Source organism: Chinchilla lanigera, unplaced genomic scaffold, assembly GCF_000276665.1.
Source record: "Chinchilla lanigera isolate Chin_1 unplaced genomic scaffold, ChiLan1.0 scaffold00005, whole genome shotgun sequence".
Lineage (NCBI taxonomy): Eukaryota > Metazoa > Chordata > Mammalia > Rodentia > Chinchillidae > Chinchilla > Chinchilla lanigera.
The window spans coordinates 40,894,388-40,914,188 of record NW_004955406.1 but is presented as its reverse complement, the minus strand read 5'-3'; the positions used below and the strand labels follow the sequence as shown (position 1 = coordinate 40,914,188).

Sequence of the window (19,801 nt, the reverse complement as noted above, 5' to 3'; positions counted from 1 at the left end):
TATATAGCGAGACCCTGTCCTAGGTAGACAGAACCAATATAGTAAAAATGGCCATACTTCCAAAATTTTTATACAGATTTAATGCAATTCCAATTAAAATATTAATAGTATTCATCACAGAACTGCAGAAAACAATTCTAAAATTCACATGGAACCAGAAGAGACCCAGAATAGAGAAAGCAATCCTGGGCAACAAGAGTAAAGCGAGAGACATCACGATCCTGGATCTGAAACTATATTACAAAGCCATAGTGATTAAAAGCAGCACGGTACTGGCACAAAACAGACTTGAGGATCAGTGGAACAGAACAGAGGATGCAGAAACAACCTTAAGGATATTCAACTGTTTGATCTTTGACAAGGGCACCAAAAACACACTGGAAGAAAGCTAGCCTCTTTAATAAATGATGCTGGGAAAACTGACTATCCACATGCAGATGATTGAATGTAGATCTATATCTCTCACCAGGTACTAAACTAAAATCAAAATGGATCAAAGTCTTTGGATTTGGTTTTGGTTTTGGTGCTGGGAATTGAACTCAGGACCTTGCAGTTGCCAGGCAGGCACTGTGCCGCTGAGCTATATCCTCTGCCAAAATGGATCAAAGATCTAAATATTAAAATAGAAGCCCTTAGTGCACTGGAAGATAAAATATGTAAAACTCTTGAAGTCATAGCCATACGCAAGGACTTTTTAAACAGAACCCTGGTTACACAGGAAATAGTACCAAGGAACAACAAATGGGATCATAACAAATTAAAAAGCTTCTCAACAGAAAAAAAACCCAAACAACAACAAAAACCAGAGTGAAAAAACTACCTATAGAACAGGAAAATTTTTTTGTCAGGTATTCTTCAGATAATATCTAGACTATATAAAGAATTAAAGAATTAGGCCCTCCCAAATAAAAGACCCACTCAAAAAATGGGCAAGTAAAATGAATAGACACTTCACAAATGAAGAAGTATAAGTGGCCAGTAAATATATAAAGAAATGTTCAGCATTGCCAGCCATTAGAGGAATGAAAATGAAAACAACACTGAAATTCCATCTCACCCCAGAGAGAATGGCTATCATCACAAAATCAAATAATAACAAATGATGGTGAGGTTGTGTTGTGGGGGAGGCACCTTTCTATATTGGAGGGAATGTAAACTACTACAACCATTATGGAAATTATTATGAACAGTTCTCAAAACACTAAAAATAGAAATTTCATTAGATACAGCTAGTCCCCTTCTAGATATTTTCCCAAAAGATTTGAAGATATCATATTGTAGTGATATGGGCATACCCATGTTTATAGCACCACAATTCATAATAGTTAAATCTTGGAAGCAGCTTTTATATACATAGATAGATGAGTGGATAAAGAAAATGTAGCATTTACATACAATGAAGTACTATTCGGACATAATGAGGGATAATGGCATTGTAGGAAGATGGATGCACCTCAAGGTGCATTATGGTCTCAAGATCGTAAGTGAAATAAATCAGGCACATGAGCTTAAATATCACACGGTTTCTCTTATACAAGAAACCCAAAATATAAAGAGGAAACTAAAAGATAGATAATAGGAAGTAGGGAGATAAGATCTTTCTCAAAGGGGAAGAGGATTAGGAGATGGAGGAAGGGGGAGAGAAGAGAGGAGAAGGGGTGAAAAAAGATCAAGATGTGTTATGTACATGTACCAACTCCCCACAAAGAATGTGAACATTATGTACTACAAACTTTTACTAATAAAAAAATGAAAAACAGAAACAAACCAGGACTGAGATAATAACTGACCAGATCCTGGTCCACTTCAGCTAATCCTTGAAAGCTGACTTCCTGCTTTTGTGTGTGGGGAGCAGTCTGATCCTTTTTCTCAGAGTGTGTCTCCTCCAGCTACGGCTCGTGGTAGAGTCCTTATGTTCCCTTGATTTCCAGTTAAAGCTTTTGCCTGTATATTCACACTATTGCTTTAGTTTCCATTTTCATCATTGCAAGAGGAAGGACCAATGTAGCTGGTGACAATGCTAACTAGTATTAGGAGAGGAAAACAAAAACAACTTATTCTGAAGTTCAGAGGGTGAAATAAATATATGAGAAAAGACAAAAATGTATTTAAAAAAAACAACATGATTATACAGGTTTTGGCATCAAAATCAAAACAACAAAAAACAAGAAGACTAGCCAAGCATGGTTGCATATGTCTGTAATCTGAACTACTCAGTAGGCTGAGTCAGAAGGATTACAGTTGGAGGCTTGCTTGGACAATTTAGTGATACCCTGTCTCAAAAAATAAAAAGTAGTAGGGTACAGCTCAGTGGCAGAGTGCTGCTAGCTTAAACCCAGTCCTGCAAAAACAGAAAACAAACAAGAAAATGACAAATGACAAAAAGGATCTAATTCTAACAGATGCCAAACAATTTAAAATTAAGATAATGGAAATTAAGATTCACTGACATATGTGTAGCCCGAGAGATTGATGGGAATTCAGTGTATCATACAGATGGCATTTCAAGCACTAGGGGAAAATGAGAGTGCTTGCTAACTGATGTTGAGATAACAGGCTGCTCACTTGAACAAAATTACACTGGATCTCCATCTTATTCCTTGTAATAAAAACATTTCACTCCTTACAACATGATTAAATGATATTATCTACTAAGGTAATTCTTTTGAAAACATGGGAAGAGACAATCTTGGAGTAAGAAAGGACTTTGCTAAAATTATGAAAAGTCACAAAGACCCATCTGATGGCCCACATATCAGAAAAGACCTCAAAGTTTGTTGTTTGATCCACACATATTTTTATAACATTCATAACAAGTCACTGGACTTTAAAAATGGAGAGATTTCTACATAAAAATCAGTGTCCAGCTTCTCTTGAAAAATGGGAGCATCCGGCCATAGTAGTCCATTCTGGCTTGAGAACAGCCAGCTGTCTCTGCCCAGGAACTCTTCTTGCCCTCCCTTTGCTGGGGCGTTTGCTCTCTGGGTCATTCTAGTCTCCGCCAGTGTGCTTACTTCTGGACCTCCTTCACCACCTCTTCCCCAGGCATTAAGCTGGTGGCCCCTGATAAATATATGTGATTACATAAAGGTTCTAAATGTTTGAGACACTATCTCAATCACTTTTCACCTGTCAGAAATTTTTTTAAAATCTTGGGTGCATACATGGCCCGGGGATCTACACCAGTTCTTTTTTTAACTTCAGTATCCCCTATAGCTATTAGTCTTGTTCCTTCTTCTTTTTGGGGGTTAGCTTTCAAAGAATATAAATATTTCCAGAAAACCAAAAATTTCCTCTAACTTTTTGAAGTTTCTTGTCACAGAATTACACAAAGTGGTCTTTCGTTTTTGTTTCTGAGATGCCGGGGATCTGGGGATGGAACCCTAGGTCCTTATGGAGTTAGGCAAATGATGTGCCACTGAGCTACATCCTCAGCCCTAAAGTGCAGTCTTTTACACTTATTCTCATTTCTCTGCTATCTTTCTTAAGGGGTATGGTTCTCTTTTATGGTTTTCTACGTTATAATCTAAGGGATAAAGGTTTCTTACTGGAAATTATTTTATTATCCATCTATAACATATGCCTTTTATTTGTTAAGAATCATAAAACACCTTGTAAGTAAAGCTTAATTAGTATGAGAGGTAATGGTGGCTTTTGAGCTGTATTACTGTTGGTGATATTCTGAGATTGCAATGAACTGTTGTGGATTTTCTACAAAGAATTTAGCATTTATCTACAAGTAAATGTAAAAATTAGGAAAGTTTTTAGGGTCTGAGAAAACCATTTCAATTGTTTGTTTTCTACAGAATGAATAAAGATAAAAATTTCAAAATTGCTTCCAATACTTTGTAATTATAAACAATGCTTTAATAAATGACTGTGTATGTCTGCTTTTCCCATTGTTGGAAGTATATATAATATATATGTACATAAGATATATATAGGTGATACATATATGTAGAGAAGAAATATGTATATAGGAGACATATATAGGCAACATATATATAGATGATCTGTATACGGGATACCTATATAGGATACACACACATATATACACACACACACACACAGGAGACATGTATAAATACAGGAGAGTTATATAGGGGGCATAGATATAGGAGATATACATGAGGTATATATAGGAGATATAGATATATAGGAGATATATACATAGGAGATACATATATAGGAGTTCTATATATATAGGAAATGTATATGTAGGAGAGATATATATACAGACGATACATAGGGAGGAGATATGTATATAGTGTATATATATGAGATATAAATAAGGTACATAGAGGAGATAATATATAAAGAAGATATACATATGGAAGGTATATATAGGACATATATAGGGAATATATATATATAGGATATGTATATGAGACAGTATATATAGGAGAGATATACATATAGGAGATATATACATAGGGAGGGAGATATATATACATATATAGGAGATATATATTATTTAGGAGATAAATATATGAGATGTATATAGGCGCTATTACATAGAAGATATATATAAGAAAATATATATAGGTGATATATATAGAAGATACACATTATATAGGAGATACATACATACATACATACATAGGAGATGTATACATCTCTCCAGAGAGATATATACATAGGAGATATATACATATATACATGTAGAGGCATATAGAACCATGCCTTTGTTCATGAACTTGATTCTTTCTATGATTCTGGTCATAAAGCGAACTGCACAAGAACCGAATCAAATTTCCCCATAAGGTCAACACTAAATGTAACTTTTGAATTTGATTCTGTTCTTGTCCAACTCAGTTTGTTACCAGAATCCCTATCTCAACCAATCACTTTGGTGGCACTACCAGCTTGTACTATAGTAGTTCTCAACCTTGTCTGCACATTAGTCACCTGGGAGCTTTTAAACATTCCCATGTTAGTCCAGCAAGCTGCCTGAAGCATGTCCTGGCTGAGTGGGAAATGCTCCACCCAGAGAAGTCCTGATTTTCTTTTACAACGCTGGGGATCAATCCTAGATGTTGAATATGCTAAGCAAGCCGTCTAACACTGAGCTACATCTCCAACCCAGATTGCTGATTTTTCATCTGAAGGTGATATAAATTAGTTAGCCTAATTCAAGGAGGACATATAGTGTCTTTTGTTGTTATTGTTGTTTTGAGACAGGATTTCACTATGTTGTTCAGGCTGGCAATCCATCTGTCTCAGCCTCCCCAGTGCTGAGATTACAGGTATGTACCACCATGCCTGGTTGGACACGTAATGTCTTAATGAGATGAAACTTCAGCCTTGATATGAACCAAGTTCTTCTTTTTCACATAAAGGCAGAATGACAGGTGTAAGTTACTCCAGGCCAAGATGGAAGACTATTACATTTCTTGTCATCTTCAACACAAATCTGGTTACCTTCCTTTCACAGTTGGTAGTATTAATAAGCTCCCACTAACACTTGCAAAGTAAATCTCATCAATTAGTTTTTCATCAAACAAAGATATAATGAGTTATAAGACACACAAATATGCTGTACTAAGAAAAAAATCCTACTGCTGATTATGAGATATAATCACAGGTAAGATACATATTTCAGAGATTTTAAAATATGAACATGTACATATTAGAATTGATGAGCTAAGCAAGCAGCACCACATTCATGCCTATGATCTCAAGGAGGTCCTGGACTATGTCTAGCACCTAACTGGATGCTACAAAACCTCCAACATCATGTTAGAGCTGTAGCAACTTTTGTGCAGCTTTTGTGCAGCTGTAGCCAACCACAGTGCCAGTGTCCACATTTCCCAGGCTATCAGTCAACAGAAGAAGGGCTACTTGAAGACCTCACCCTTCTTCTGACTGTGACCCCTTTGTTGTGACAGAAGCCCTTAGCTGCACATGCCTTCTCAGTGAGACATGATGAGCCTTCAAGTGTAAAAACAAAGTGAACTAGACTTCCAGCCATCAAGCCCCTCCTAGTTCTTCATCCTATTCTAACTCTTCCCTGTCTGGATAGACAGTAGTTCTAATTGTCCCTCTTGTAACTCAAAGGGTATATCAAAGTCTTTTTTATTCCTCAAAAAAAAAACCCAAAAAGAATTGATGAAATATGGTAATCTATATCTTATACCTCTTCTTTGAATTCCAAGCCTGTGTGGTCACTTGGATATCTCATGCACTCCTTCAGCCTAGCATGTCTGAACCTGGACATTTCCTTTTCCTATATTCTACGCCCTGGCAAATGGAGCCACTTAAACTAGAAACACAGGAGTATGTCAAACTCATGAGTCTCCATTAATTTCCACATGCAAAAGGTCTTTTCCATGCATCAGTTCTGTCTCTTACATCACTCGTAAATGCATTGCTTTTCATCTCCTCTAATGTGGAGTTTATTCAGGTCTTTCTCCTTTATCCACAGGCCTACTGCAGTAAACTCCTGAAGACTTTCTACCTTTAAAATCAATTTGTATTTGGAACTGTCTTTAAAAGGTCCATTTCTTAGACTAAAGGTGTAGCTCAGTACACAAGGATCTGGGTTCAATGCCCAGCATAAAAAGTTTGTATATTACTTATTTTGCATAGTAGGGATGGAACCCTGGGCCTTCACACTGAGCTGTATCTTCAGCCCTTGATTTATTTATTATTTTTAAAATTTTGAGACATGGTCTTGCTAACCTACCCAGGCAAAGCTCAAACTTGCAGTTCTCCTGCCTCAGCCTCCCAGATGCTCGGGTTACAGACATGCACCACTGTGCTGGGCTAAAAAGTTTTACTTCTTAAAGAACAATCTGATTCTTTGCTTAAAAAACATACAAGAGTCTGGTGTGCAGGTGCGTGCCTATAATTCCAGCTCTCTGGGAAGTAGGCAGATCACAAGTTCAAGTCTCACCTGGGCTATTTAGAGACTTAATGAGACCCTGTCTCAAAATAAAAAAATTTTTTAAAAGGCTGCGGATATGGTGGACAAGGCCCTGGCTTCCAGAACTGTACACTAAAACAAACAAAAAAAAATCACACAAGATGAGAGCCTGGCATGGTGGCACATGCCTGTAATCCCAGCACTTGAGATTCTGAGGCAGTATGGTGATTTTTTAGGCCAGCCTGAGCTACATAGCAAGATCTTATCTCAAAAAAATCTACACGATAAATATTCTCATCCCAAAAAATAGGCAAAGGATACCAACAGATCACCTAAGTGCAAAGCTCTTCATCCTCATTAGCGAATAAATGTAATCATGCCATTTTCATTTATCCAATAGGCAGAGTTTAAGAGTGTTATTATGATACTGGGCAATGGATGTTTTGATCTAGAGAGCAGAAACAAGACTAGACCAATATTGCAAGCACACATATTTTTGCACAGGCAAAGCTTTATTGGAGAGGGACTTCAGCCAAACTGGGGTTTCGGTTGAAGGAAAAATGCACCTGGTTGACAGAGTAACCAAGATGCTTCTCACAGAACAAAGACAGCGTCAGGTTTTTATTGATTTTATAGGGATGGGCTAAAGTCTAGTAATTTTCATTGGTCAGGGGCATGGTTTTTTTTTTTTTTTTTTTGTCTTTTTGAGACAGGGTCTCACTATGCAGTTCAGGCTGGCCTTGAGCTCACTTTGTAGCCCATGCTGGTCTCGAACTTGCAACGATCCTCCTGCCTCAGCCTCCCGAGTGCTAGGATTACAGGTGTGCGCCACCATGCCCAGCTTGAAAGGGGCATGGTTTGAAGATGTTTTTTATTGTGATGGATCTGGATCACTGAGTAGTTATGGTCAACTCATCCTACAAGCTATTAAATTTTCCTATATCTGGTGTGATCATTCTGAACAGAACATCCTGGCTTTGTACTAAGCAGGCTGACAGGTGGCCAACTTTGTTCAGGAATTGCTGAGCTACTCCTGTAGCTGGCATCATCATCTTACATAAGTGTCTGGACTTATGAAAGGGCTGAAGGACTTTCAGTGCTGAAAGAGGACAAGGGTAGGGCAGAAAAACACATACCAACTCCAATGGTCAATAGACAAAATTTTTTTTTTGTTTGTTTGTTTTTTTGTTTTTTTTTCCTCCGGTACCAGGAACCGAACTCACGACCTTGCGCTTGCCAGGCAGGCGCTTTTGCTGCTGAGCTAAATCCCCAGCCCCGTCAATAGACCAAATGAACCCTGTGTCCCAGTCTTTGACAAAACATTTCCTAAATGACCAACATGTCTACATGCAGAATTGAGTAGAATCTGACTCACCTGTTACAAAAGTAAGGGGGACTGAAACAATGCCCAGCATAAAAAGATATGGAGATAAAAAGATATGGAGACAGAGATGCCAAGCCTTTTATCCCATTTTCGTCACCCATCAGACCCTGAGTGAAGAATCAGCCGGTGTTCTCAAGGAAAGTGGCTTTCAGGTCCCTGAGAAGCAACGTAGGCAACTGTTACCATAATTCTCACACCAGAGGCTTTACTTACAACAAAGCTAGTGGGGAAATTAATAATTTCTTGTCCACCCGTATCACCTGAAAAATTAATAATTTTAAGTTGACTAAGAGCAAGCAAAGCTAGAGGGCTTACTTAGTGTTTTCCTTGGTAACAACTCATACAAACATTCTGCTCTTCTGGTTTTATCCGGGCCTCATAAAGTGTCTGTTGAAACATGCCATGTTACATAGTGGTAATAGTTTGCACTTGGGAGTATTTTTGTCATCCTAGCCTGCTGTCCCACCACTGTCCATGGTGGTTCTTAATTATTTCATTAATAAATGATGGCAAGAAGGTGCAGAAATACTCCTATTGCTAGAAGCACAGCATTACCACACATTACCAATATTTTGGATATACAGAGGAGCACAAACTACCTAGTATCTCTGAAACTCTATTACTGTACTTTGTCAAATGTGGCTAATAGCTATCCTAATGGGCTGAAGGAAATGACGTACAGTTATCTGTAAAGGAAAATGATTTGTTAAGTAGCAGTTACTATTTGCTGGGCACTTGCCACTTAAAGTGCTTATAATCCTGTAAGTACTATTATTATCATCCCCATTTTACATATAAGAAAACGGAGGCACAGAGGATTCAATGCTGCTCAAGGGATGGAGTGAGTTAGGGTAGAGCTGGGATTACTGGCATTGTATCTACATGGTGGGTTCTAACCTGAGTCCCACTTTCTGTAGCGAGCCTTAGCCACAGTCATGACTTTGTTTACATAAAACTTGCCCCCCTCCGCCATCCATTGGTCTTCTCTAATTGCTTTGTGTATCTCATCACTGTTTTGCCTGATACGGCTTCCCCAGGGAACTCAATTCACCTCTCACTCCTATTCTTTTTTACAGTATCCTAACTAATGTTGGATACACGGTAAAACCTTAGGTAAAGGGCTAACAAATGCTATCATACCTTTCTGTGCGATCAATGGCATAGCTTTACAAATGTGAAATAATTTTTACAAAACTTCCACATATACGGTGCCAAGAACGCTCCTTGACATCAGCTGTGCTCCAACACTGGCGCTAGAGGCCGACCTTTCCCGCTCTTCTCTGTCAGTAGGAACTTCCCGGAACCTTTCTTGCGAACTCTGAGGTGGTCCGCCCGGACAATATCACGGAACACACAACATAGCAAGGTTAGTAGGCTAACTTATGCCTGAAATTTCTTTATCACCTGTGTATATGTTTCCGGGGAGAAAAACCTTAAACTCCTGCATTTTTTAAAGTCATAAGTGATGATAACATTATTAAACCTTCAAAAGATAATAATTAATTGACTCCAAGACAGTTCATTCTTTCTTTCGGTTAGGCATATATATGGAAGGCCTCTTGAGAAGACCCTGGAAGGCGGGGGAGGAAAGCGGAAGCCGCGGGGCCTTCTAAATCTGAAAGTCTCCGGAGCTTGCGCCTGGGTATTTGCGGCGCCCCACTCTTAGACGCGGGTCTTAGAAGCCGGCGGGGACTAAGGAGTTGTAGCCGGAGCTAAGTCTAGGCGGCTGAAGTCCGCAGGGATGAACCTCGAGTTGCTGGGTGAGGAGGGCTATGGTTGCGTCTTAGACAATCCTTTGGTACTGGAAAGGAGGGAATCCAGGAGGGAGGGGCTTCAGGCTGTAACCTTAGGGACACGGTTCTGTGATGGATCATTGGGCGCTTATTGGGATGGAGCTGCAGCATCAAGAGGAAGCTTCTCCCTAATAGCATGTACTCCTTTTCGGAAGCCTTTTACAGATCAGTTGTGCAGTGATAGGGATAGACACTTCGTGACTTAGCTGTTATTACATGGATCGAAGGTGCTAAAGTAGTCCAGAGCAGACAAGATCAGAGTTGTTCGGGTTGGAATATGAGGAAGTGAGCCCTGGGGCGAAGCTGTGAAGACCTGTCAGGGGGCTGGGTGTCTGGACCGTTTGTTTAACTCTGTTTGTAGAAACCCTAGTTGCCTGAGGAGGGGACTTGGAGATTTTCTAGTAGAAGTGCCGCAGTAAACATAGTTTTTTTTTTTTTTTTTTTAAAGACTCAGAGGGACGTGACTCGGCACTAAGCAAACGAGTGACATAGTTGGTTCTGGAGTCCAGTTATCTCGACCTCTAATATGAGGTCCTTAACTGCCAGGAACAGTGTGTAATGCATGAAAATGTGAACTGTAGGAGACAGTTGCTTTTTGCCAACCTGTCATTTGCTTTCTACCCCTCCCCCAAGTTGGACCTTTCTTCTGGGCTTTTATTAGGACTGTTAGTTAGCACAGCAGTCTTGGGATGTCTGAGGTTTTGGTGAACTTTTACACAACTTTCTGTCATTAATAGTTAGGGTGCTCATAAAAAGAGAAATATTGAAAAGATATGTTGACCAAAGGGGTACAAAGATAATTTAAGAAATGGTCTTTGCCTCTAAGGAGTCTGTTCTTAAGCAGGGAATTAAAGTGATTATATAAATAGCCACTATATATTGAAGAACATAGGCCTATAAGAGTCTTTACTATATGCTAAGAACATTTAGAAGATGGAGTTAATGTCTTTGGGACAAGGAAACTAAGGCAATCAGGGAAAACACTCCCCGCCAATCTGTGGAGGAGTTGGGTTCTAAGTGGATATTTAAGGTTGGTAAAATTTTGACAAAATATGAAGATACAAGGAGGAATGCTCATTAGTAATATGTTTGAGTTAAGATGTGAGAGAAGACCTAACGAATTTTCCTGTTTGGCCAGGATATGGGTGCTGTAATAAAGGGAATGCCAAGAGATGGTGTTGATGCCGTATTTTGTGGACATTCTTTTTTTTTTTTTTTTTAAATCCCAGCCCTGTTTTGTGGACATTGTTGAATGCCAGCCTGAAAAGTATGTGTGTGTATGTGTGTGTGTGGTTTTTGTTTTGGTTTGATTTTTGTTTTTTTGAGAGAGTCTTGCTAAGTAGTTCAAGCTGACCTTAAACTCACATGTAGCCCAGGCTGACCTTGAACTCGTGGGGATGGATCCTCCTGCCACAGCCTCCCAAGTTCTGGGATTACAGGGCTGTGCCACCATGCCCAGCTCAAAGTTTGTGTTTTTAAAGGAAGGTTGGGTAGATACATTGAAGAGTTTTGACCTGAATAACTCAACGGGAGCTCAATTTTGTAAGGTTTATTTGACAGTAATGAGCAGTTGGGTCTTGGAGGGGTACAAAACTAGTTTGGAGGACTCTAGAAGATGAGTGATGAGAAAGGCCTGAGCTGGGAAATGGAAAGAAAAGGGATTGAGGAGGAAGAGTTGACAGAATTTGAGAATTGATTGCATGTAGTGATGGTGAAGGAAGAAAGTGAAGGGAGAAATAATGGAACTAAGTAATGGTGTTACTTATAAGATTTAATGACATTTGCAAAGGAGAATCAGCTTTGGATCTCTTTAATGGGCCTAGAGTTCAGCAGATAGGTTTGGATGTATGACAGATTTATAATAGTCTTGTAGGTGGGCTAATTGAAACTGTGAGTAGATGACTAAGGGAGAAAGTGGAGGGGCAGAAAAGATTTTGAAACACAAAATCTTGGGTAATTACTTCTATTTGGAGGATAAGAAGAAGAATGAATATAGTTAATTAGCTACCACTTGTATAGTACTTACCTAGGCACAGTTTTAAGTGTTTTTCCACATGGAGGTAGAAGAGAAAACAAGTTAGTAGAGTGCCTTTCCATGGAAGCCAGTTGTAGGGCCAGGGATGTAGCTCAGTGCCACAGTGCCTGTCTGGCAAGCACGAGGTCATGAGTTCAATTCCCGCTACAAAAAAAAAAAAAAAAAAAGCAGCCAGTTGTAGAGCAGTTGAGACTGAGGGTTGATAAAGGGGTGCTACATTTAGTGCTTAAGCAGCTTGGGCCCCTCAGTATCCTGAGCTGAAGGCCAATTACGGTACAGTGATTTTAGGAAAGTGTGGGAGACAAAATAAACAGGAAGGGTTTATTTTTAAAACGTGTGAAGAAAAGGTGATAGGCTAGTCCTTTGAAGGAGATGGCAGTGTCATGGGTAAGTTTTGTTTGTTTGTTTTTGATGCTAGGAGTTGAACACAGGGCCTCCTACATGCTAAGCACACATCTTGCTACTGAGCTACTCTCCCAAGCTGGGAAAGACTTTTCTTGAATGATACAGAATATTCATGAGGGTAAAACTTAGGGAGGAATATGTAGCATTGGAAGGTTAGACAATTTAAAAGAAGTCTGGGTCCAAAAGATAAAAGTCTCTGTAGAAATGACTCTGAATTTTAAATCCAGAAAGTTAATGTTTGCATATAAAAAGGAAAAAAACACAAGGGACATGATTGTCAGAGCATACTAAAAACCATGATAAAGGAAGTGAATGATAATATGTTTTTGACGTGGATGCTTAGGTGGTCCCTAGGTAAGTTACTGCTAACTTTTCTTCTGCAACCACTTTGAACCATTGCTGTGTATCAGCCAGTATGCACTGGAGACATTAAGTTAATAAGATAGGGTTTCAAACATTTTTGCCACAACTCATAGTAAGGAATATATTTTCTGTCACCACTTAATGTATGTACATGTCCATAAAACTAAATTTTTCAGAATTAGATTTAATACTTGTTATGCTTAGTCCCCTTTAATATTTCCTGTTTTAATCTATTAAAACTTGTTACAACTCACTAAATTCCTTTATCTATTAATGATGGGTTGAATCCTGCCATTTGAGAAATATTGAAATGAGATACCACGTTTGCCCTGGATAGATATCAGGAGGAGGAGAAACATGAGTAAATAACTGTAATGTGGCATCATCATAATAAATTAGTGTTTTATGAAAATCCAGCTGAAAGAGCAGTTAATTTTGCATTGTTGGTGAAAATGGCTGTGGAATTTGGGGAGATTTTACAGAGAGGTGCTACTTAGACAGTAAACATGAGGGAGAGGGCTGGGGTGATAGCTGGCTGGTAGAGTGTTTGTCCTGCGTGTACAAGACCCTGGGTTCAGACAGCACCAATGTGAGGGATGGGTTGGAGAAGGTAATTGAGAGGAGAGAAGTGCAGTGACAAACAAACCTAAGATGTGAATGTGTGTGCTATGTCAGTAGTTCACAGCGGGCATATAAGATGGACTAATCCAGCTTTTGTTCTCAGTACTGATGGGGAATTAGCCAAAATTCAACTGGAAAATGCTTGGGGCCAGATTGAAATTACTTTCTCAGTTAGATTTAGGAGTTCTGTGCGTTTTGTAGCAAGGAAGGTTTTTTAGCAGGTAAATGGTGGGATACATTCCAGGGTTCACAAAGTTGCCTCTGGTGCTTTGTGAAAGATGGCAGGAGGCAAGACGGGAGCCATGGAGAAGTAGGAACTGTGGTAGTTTGGGTTGAGGATGGAGTGAGATCAGTTATCTACACCTGCAAGTTGAGTTTCTCTAAAAGAAATACTGACAGAGTCATCACCTGTTAGATAGAGGAGGCAGAATGGAAACTGCAACTCTTGTCCTAAACTGTTAAAATAGGAGGAAATGGGTGGTAAATAGAAAAAATAAGACTCTTGGGAGAAAAGCTCATGAAGTTTTAGAGCTGATAGTAATTAAGTCTTTAAGGAATTGCATGTTAAATAATTCAGAGAATAGACATTATTTCCTGGGACAAGACTGGAGGAAAAAAGCTTAAGAGCCCTGAAGCATCACAAGGCAGTTTGGGAAAAGAATCTTGATGTGAAAAGGAAGCTCTGAAGAAATCCGTGAAGATGCTAGTGTGATTTCACTGAAAGCTGTCTGAACGCAGATTCCAGAAAGGCACACACAAAAGGGCATATAGCAAAGGTGGACATACAGGGTGATGCTGGCTTTTAAGAGTAGTGGTTGAAAGCTAGAATGATTGAAGGCCAGGACTATAAAAATGAGGCAGCAAGAAAGGATTGGAGAGTGAAGAACAAGGATGTCTTGGACTGGGTGTAACACCAGGTGTCTTTGTGTGCCTGGCATGAGCTTCTTAGGTCAAGGATAAATGGAATGCTGAGATCTTATTTTTCTTTTGCTTCTAAGACAAAAAGGATTATTTTTGGGGCAAATAGAATAAACTGGCTGTTGTGAAGAAAAGCCCTCAGTAGGTTAAAGTTTTAGGTGGGTTGCTTAGCTCCTATTGCTTGTTTGAATCACGTTCCTTGGCCCTGAGGGAGATGATGCATAAAACCACACTGTTGATCTCTGTGGAGAAAAGAAGACATATGGGAAGGGTGTGGGCAAATGTTTGTAAGTCATGCAGTAGTAATCTTGACATCGAATTTGGGCAGTGTTCTACGATTTCTAGTGTAGTTACAATGGAGTTAGAGGTATGGATTTTGGATCGATCATAATTTTATTAGCTTTTGACCGTGTGAATTTGAGAAATGATTTTACCTTTACACCTAGTTTCATGCATCAGGGAAAAAGTGTACTAGTCCCCATTTAATAGTGAGTTGACAAGAGCCATTAAGATAAAATGTAGAAGCTCTAATATAGGATTGGACATAAAACATTCAACAAGTGGTAGCTGTTTAACAAATGGAAGTTAGAGCACTTCAAAGAAATGATCATCCAGATAGAGTTTATATCTGGAAAGGTCCATGGGTGTTTGACCTGTTGATGTTTTCCAGGCTAACAAATATAGGACATTTGTTAAAATAGTGGAAACAGTACAAGTACACTTGCAGGCAAAAGTATTTTTCTCCTCCACTCCAAATTTTTTAATGTTTTTCCTTGCTTACTTAAACATGTTTACACAAAATTTATTTATTTATTGATTGATTTATTTTTTGTATTGGGAATCGAACTCAGGACCTTGTGCTTGCCAGACAGGTGCTTGTACTGCTGAGCTATATCCCCGGCCCCTACACGTAAATTTATAAAGACTTGGTTTTTGCTTGTTCTGTTGTCCAGGCTGGCCGTAAAGCCTTGGTCTCAAGTGATTACTATCTCCTGCCTCAGGCGCATGAGTTGCTAGTGTTACAGATACACACTGCTGTGCCTGGCTAGCACTATTTGTAACACATTATTTGCAATTTGTTTTTTCAAGTAGGAGGTAATAGATCTAACAATTACTTTTTTTTGTAATTTTTTTGAGGCAGGGTCATGCTGTGTAATTCTGGCTGGTCTTGAACTCACAGTGTGGTCCAGGCTGGCCTCAAATTCATGACAATCCTGCCTCAGCTTCCCGAGTGCTAGGATTACAGGTGTGTGTCACCACACCCGGCTAATAGATCTAACCATTCTTAATGCATTCATAATGTTAACTATATTTTTTAAAAAGTGCAATTTTTTTCCTATCTCTTCCCTTCTTTGTTGTTAATCACATATATCTCCTTCCATATTTTTCACCAAACTCATATACTTGTTTATTTCTGTACAGATGTTTACAGAAATGAGATCCTATTTTATACATCTTGTGTCTTAAAACACATGGTAATTTTTGATAACTTGAGAGAATTAGTATAACAGCTAGATTCACTCTTCCACTAAGCAGTAGTGCTGTCTTTCTTAAATTTTCCTGTCTGATGCATGAAAGTGACATTTCACTTTAATTTGATTACATTTCTTTGTTTTTTTTTTTTTGTTTGTTTTTTTTGTTTTTTTTGTCTTTTTTTGTTTTTTTGGTTTTTCTCCGGTACCGGGAACCAAACTCACGACCTTGCGCTTGCCAGGCAGGCGCTTTGCCGCTGAGCTAAATCCCCAGGCCTCATTTCTTTGTTATAATTGAATTTGGTCATGTTTTTCTTTGTTTAGAGGCCATCTGACTTTTTTTTCCTTGTTATGACTTATTTTTCTTTTTTTTTTTTTTTTGGTTTTTCTCTGGTACCAGGAACCGAACTCACGACCTTGCGCTTGCCAGGCAGGCGCTTTTGCCGCTGAGCTAAATCCCCAGCCCCTATGACTTATTTTTCTGTTGTCTCTTTTTTTTTTTTTTTTTTTTTTCTCCGGTACCAGGAACCGAACTCACGACCTTGCGCTTGCCAGGCAGGCGCTTTTGCCGCTGAGCTAAATCCCCAGCCCCTGTTGTCTCTTTTTGATAGTCTTTCCTTTTCCTTATCATTGTGAACATTGCTTTATAATGTGAGTAGTGATTCTTCTGTGCTATCTTAGTTGCTTCAGCCTCCCAGAGTGTTGGAATTATAGGTATGTACCACTGTGCCCAGCTGGGCACATTTTTTAAAATCATTTTAAAATTATACTACATTTTTCTGTTACATGTTTTACTTTAATAACTTTAAAAACTTTTTTCAAAAATTCCTAGCTTGATAATGATTTCTGCATTTCCTTTCATTCCTTTCATAATTGAATGTAGTCATCCATTTTAAATCTGGTACATAGAAGATAAATAAAATTATTTACCTTTTCTTGCAATTATTTACCTTTATTTTGATCTTTCATGTTTCTCAATTGTAGGGCCTGTTTTTCTTTTGATTACTTTTAATGCTTTCATGCTTTAGTTTTCTGTTAATTTTTATAAAGGATAAAATGCAATAAAACTGGCTTTCAAACTTTCAAGCAGTAGACTTCTTATTTTTAAATGAAATCTTATTTGGACACTGTATTGTTCAGGGTTCTCTAGAGGACAGAACTAGTAGAATATGTATTATAAAAGGGCATGTTTTAGATTGCTTTATAGGATCAGAAGCTAGTCACACATTAGCTGTGCGCATGCTAGTGGGCCAGAGAATTCAGTAGCTGCTCAGTTTGAGGAGCTGGAAGTTCCTGAGCCAAAAGATCCAATGTTGTAGCACTAGTCCAAGGCTAAAGTCCTAGAAGCTGCCTGGAGAGTTGCTTGTGTCACACAATAAGAAGCTGGAGTCTGATGCCCATAAGCAATGACAGCAGTAAAAAGTGCATCCACTCAGGTGGAGTCCAGCTTGCAGGCAACGGCTGGCTTCTTCCTCCTTCCACTTTGTTCCACCCTGGCCCCACCCTATAGGATAGTGCTGCTCACAGCCCAGGACAGATCTTCCCCGCTCGGTGGGATGGCCCACATGCCAGTCATCTCTGGAACTGTCCTCATAGATATTCCCACACACACCCAGATGAGTGCTTTATTCATCTAGGCAACACTCAGTCCAGTCAAGTTGACAATCAGATTATCAGACACCCTACCGTAAAACAATTACCTGGATGTTGTAATTCTCAAGCTATAGTTTAAAAAGCCACTGTCATAAAATTTTTAGGTAATTATACAAATAAGTACAGATATGGCTGCTGCCAAAATTAAACTTGAGACAAGTGGATAGCGTCATACCATATAATCTCAAAATATTTATTACTAACATGCAGATGCCTAATTTAGCAAAGGAAACACATTGAGAGACATCTGTACTAAAGTGGTGTTTGGATAGGAGAGGAATGTAGAGAATTATGTCTTTAATCAATTACCAGATTATGGTACAACCCAGTTCTGTTCCACAGTATCCGTATGGGTGGGAAATAGGTTCCAAGACCTCCAGTGGGAATCTGAAACCACTTCTTTTTTCAGACCCTATATGCACTGTGTTTTTTTCCTGCACATACATAGTGATGCTTTGGGAGTATTATTAGTATAAATTTTTACTTGAATGCTAACACTGTGATGCTTAGACAGCTGATCTGATAATGAAGTTGGCTACTAAGTAAAAGTGGGTAGCAGAAACCTTGTAGGTGCATGAGGCAAAGGGATGATCGCCTGTCAGGATGGAGTGAGATGATAGGAAATTTCATCATGTTCCTCAGAACAGCATACAGTTTTAAACTTATAAATTGTTTAACTGAAATTTTGCATTTAATGTTTCTGGACCATGAGTTAACTGAAGCCACAGAAAAGGAGGGAGGTGTGGATGAGGACCTCAGGAAGTGATCTCTGCTGATTGACTGTTGTGTTAATAGAGGTTTCAGAGACTAGTTGGGACTTAAGATAATTTGACTGAGTTGATTTGATTTTTGCCTTTCCTTTCTTTTCATTTGAGTAAGTGTGGAAATAAACTGTGACATGCCCAGAGAACATGTTGGAGGAAAACATGTTCCCTGGATTTGTCCACAAATCCTAGACCTGGATTTGTCAACATTTCCTAAGCTTTTATCTTAGGAGCCTTTATACTTTTTAAGAAGTTGAAGATCTTCAAAGATGCTTTTGTTTGTATTTATCTCATGGATATTTACTAATTTAAAAGTTAAAGCATAGTTTTTAAAGCTTATTTTAAAATACTAATAATACATTTATTATATATTTATGTGAGTGTTTCGTTGTAAAAAACCAAAGCTATTTAGAAGAATGGCATTGTTTTATATGTTTTACAAATCTCTTTAATGTTTGCCTAAGTAGAAATTGGCTGGCTTCTCATATCTTCTTCTGCATTCCCTTTGTTGCAATAACCACAGGTTATATAGCCTCAGGAAAACTCAGATAATGCAAACAAAAAAGACAAAAGCCATCTGTGTATGACAATGAAATGAAAATGGTTATGACTTCATGGAAACGCTGAAAGAGCACTAGTCCCCTCCCCTCCTCGCTGGCACCCCTTCACTTGCCCAATTGCTGATATATTTTGTTCTGTTTGTAATGTGGGGAATAAAACCTAGGACCTGGTAAATGGTAGACAATAATCATTCATATGTATTCATATATATATATATATTCATCTGTGTATCTTATCTCACATTTATGAGCTGTGTGATGCCTGATATGTGGTGCATTTTCCATCAACTCTTTCTTTGCTTTGTTGCAGAGTCATTTGGGCAGAACTATCCAGAGGTAAGAGTATAGTTTTCTCATGATTTGGAGAATGTGGTAATTATCTAGTAATTATGTTTGGTAACAAAGAAACATTAGGTGTGATATAGTGTATCTTTTGCAGTGGAATCAGATGTTTAACTTTGAGCAGGGGGAAAGAGGTATTGGCTGGAAAGCTTACAACAAAGCTATAAATCTTACAGTTCATGTCTTTTATATTAAAAACATTGAAGGGTCTTTCACAAATGGTAAAATCACCTACACATAGATTTTTGTGTGTGTGTGCTTTTCAAGTTTTCATCAACTGGGCGTGGTGGTGCATGCCTGTAATCCCAGCACTTGCCAGGCTGAGGCAGGAGCATCACCATAAGTTCGAGGCCAACCTGGGCTACATAGTGAGTTCAAGGCCAGCCTGAACTACACAGTGAGACCCTGTCTCAAAAAAAAGAAGAAACAAAACAAAATCAGTTTTGATCAATATTTTTTTAACATATAATAATTTATGTAAGTATGCTTTATAACACTTAAATATGTTTCATTGCAGTCATTGTGGTTATTTTAAATGGCTTAATACTGATATAAAAATTGGATTTCTCTGTATAAGCTATTCTTTGTTTTTGTACTATATTCTTTTGGGGAGATAAATTCCCAGA

The 19,801-nt window shown here is 38.5% G+C and overlaps 1 protein-coding gene across 5 annotated transcripts in view; it reads left to right on the top strand.

Annotated features, from left to right (window-relative positions):
• Nucleotides 1-9,845: 9,845 nt before the first annotated feature.
• The window catches only part of Rbbp5 (retinoblastoma binding protein 5), a 36,054-nt gene continuing 26,098 nt past the window's right edge, over nucleotides 9,846-19,801 (top strand). For all 5 annotated transcript variants that reach the window (XM_013522894.1, XM_013522897.1, XM_005375346.2 and 2 more), the window contains exons 1-2: nucleotides 9,846-10,009; nucleotides 19,144-19,169. In XM_013522894.1, the coding sequence (XP_013378348.1) occupies nucleotides 9,991-10,009; nucleotides 19,144-19,169 (45 nt within the window). In that variant the 5' untranslated portion in view covers nucleotides 9,846-9,990. The remainder of the gene's footprint in view (nucleotides 10,010-19,143; nucleotides 19,170-19,801) is intronic.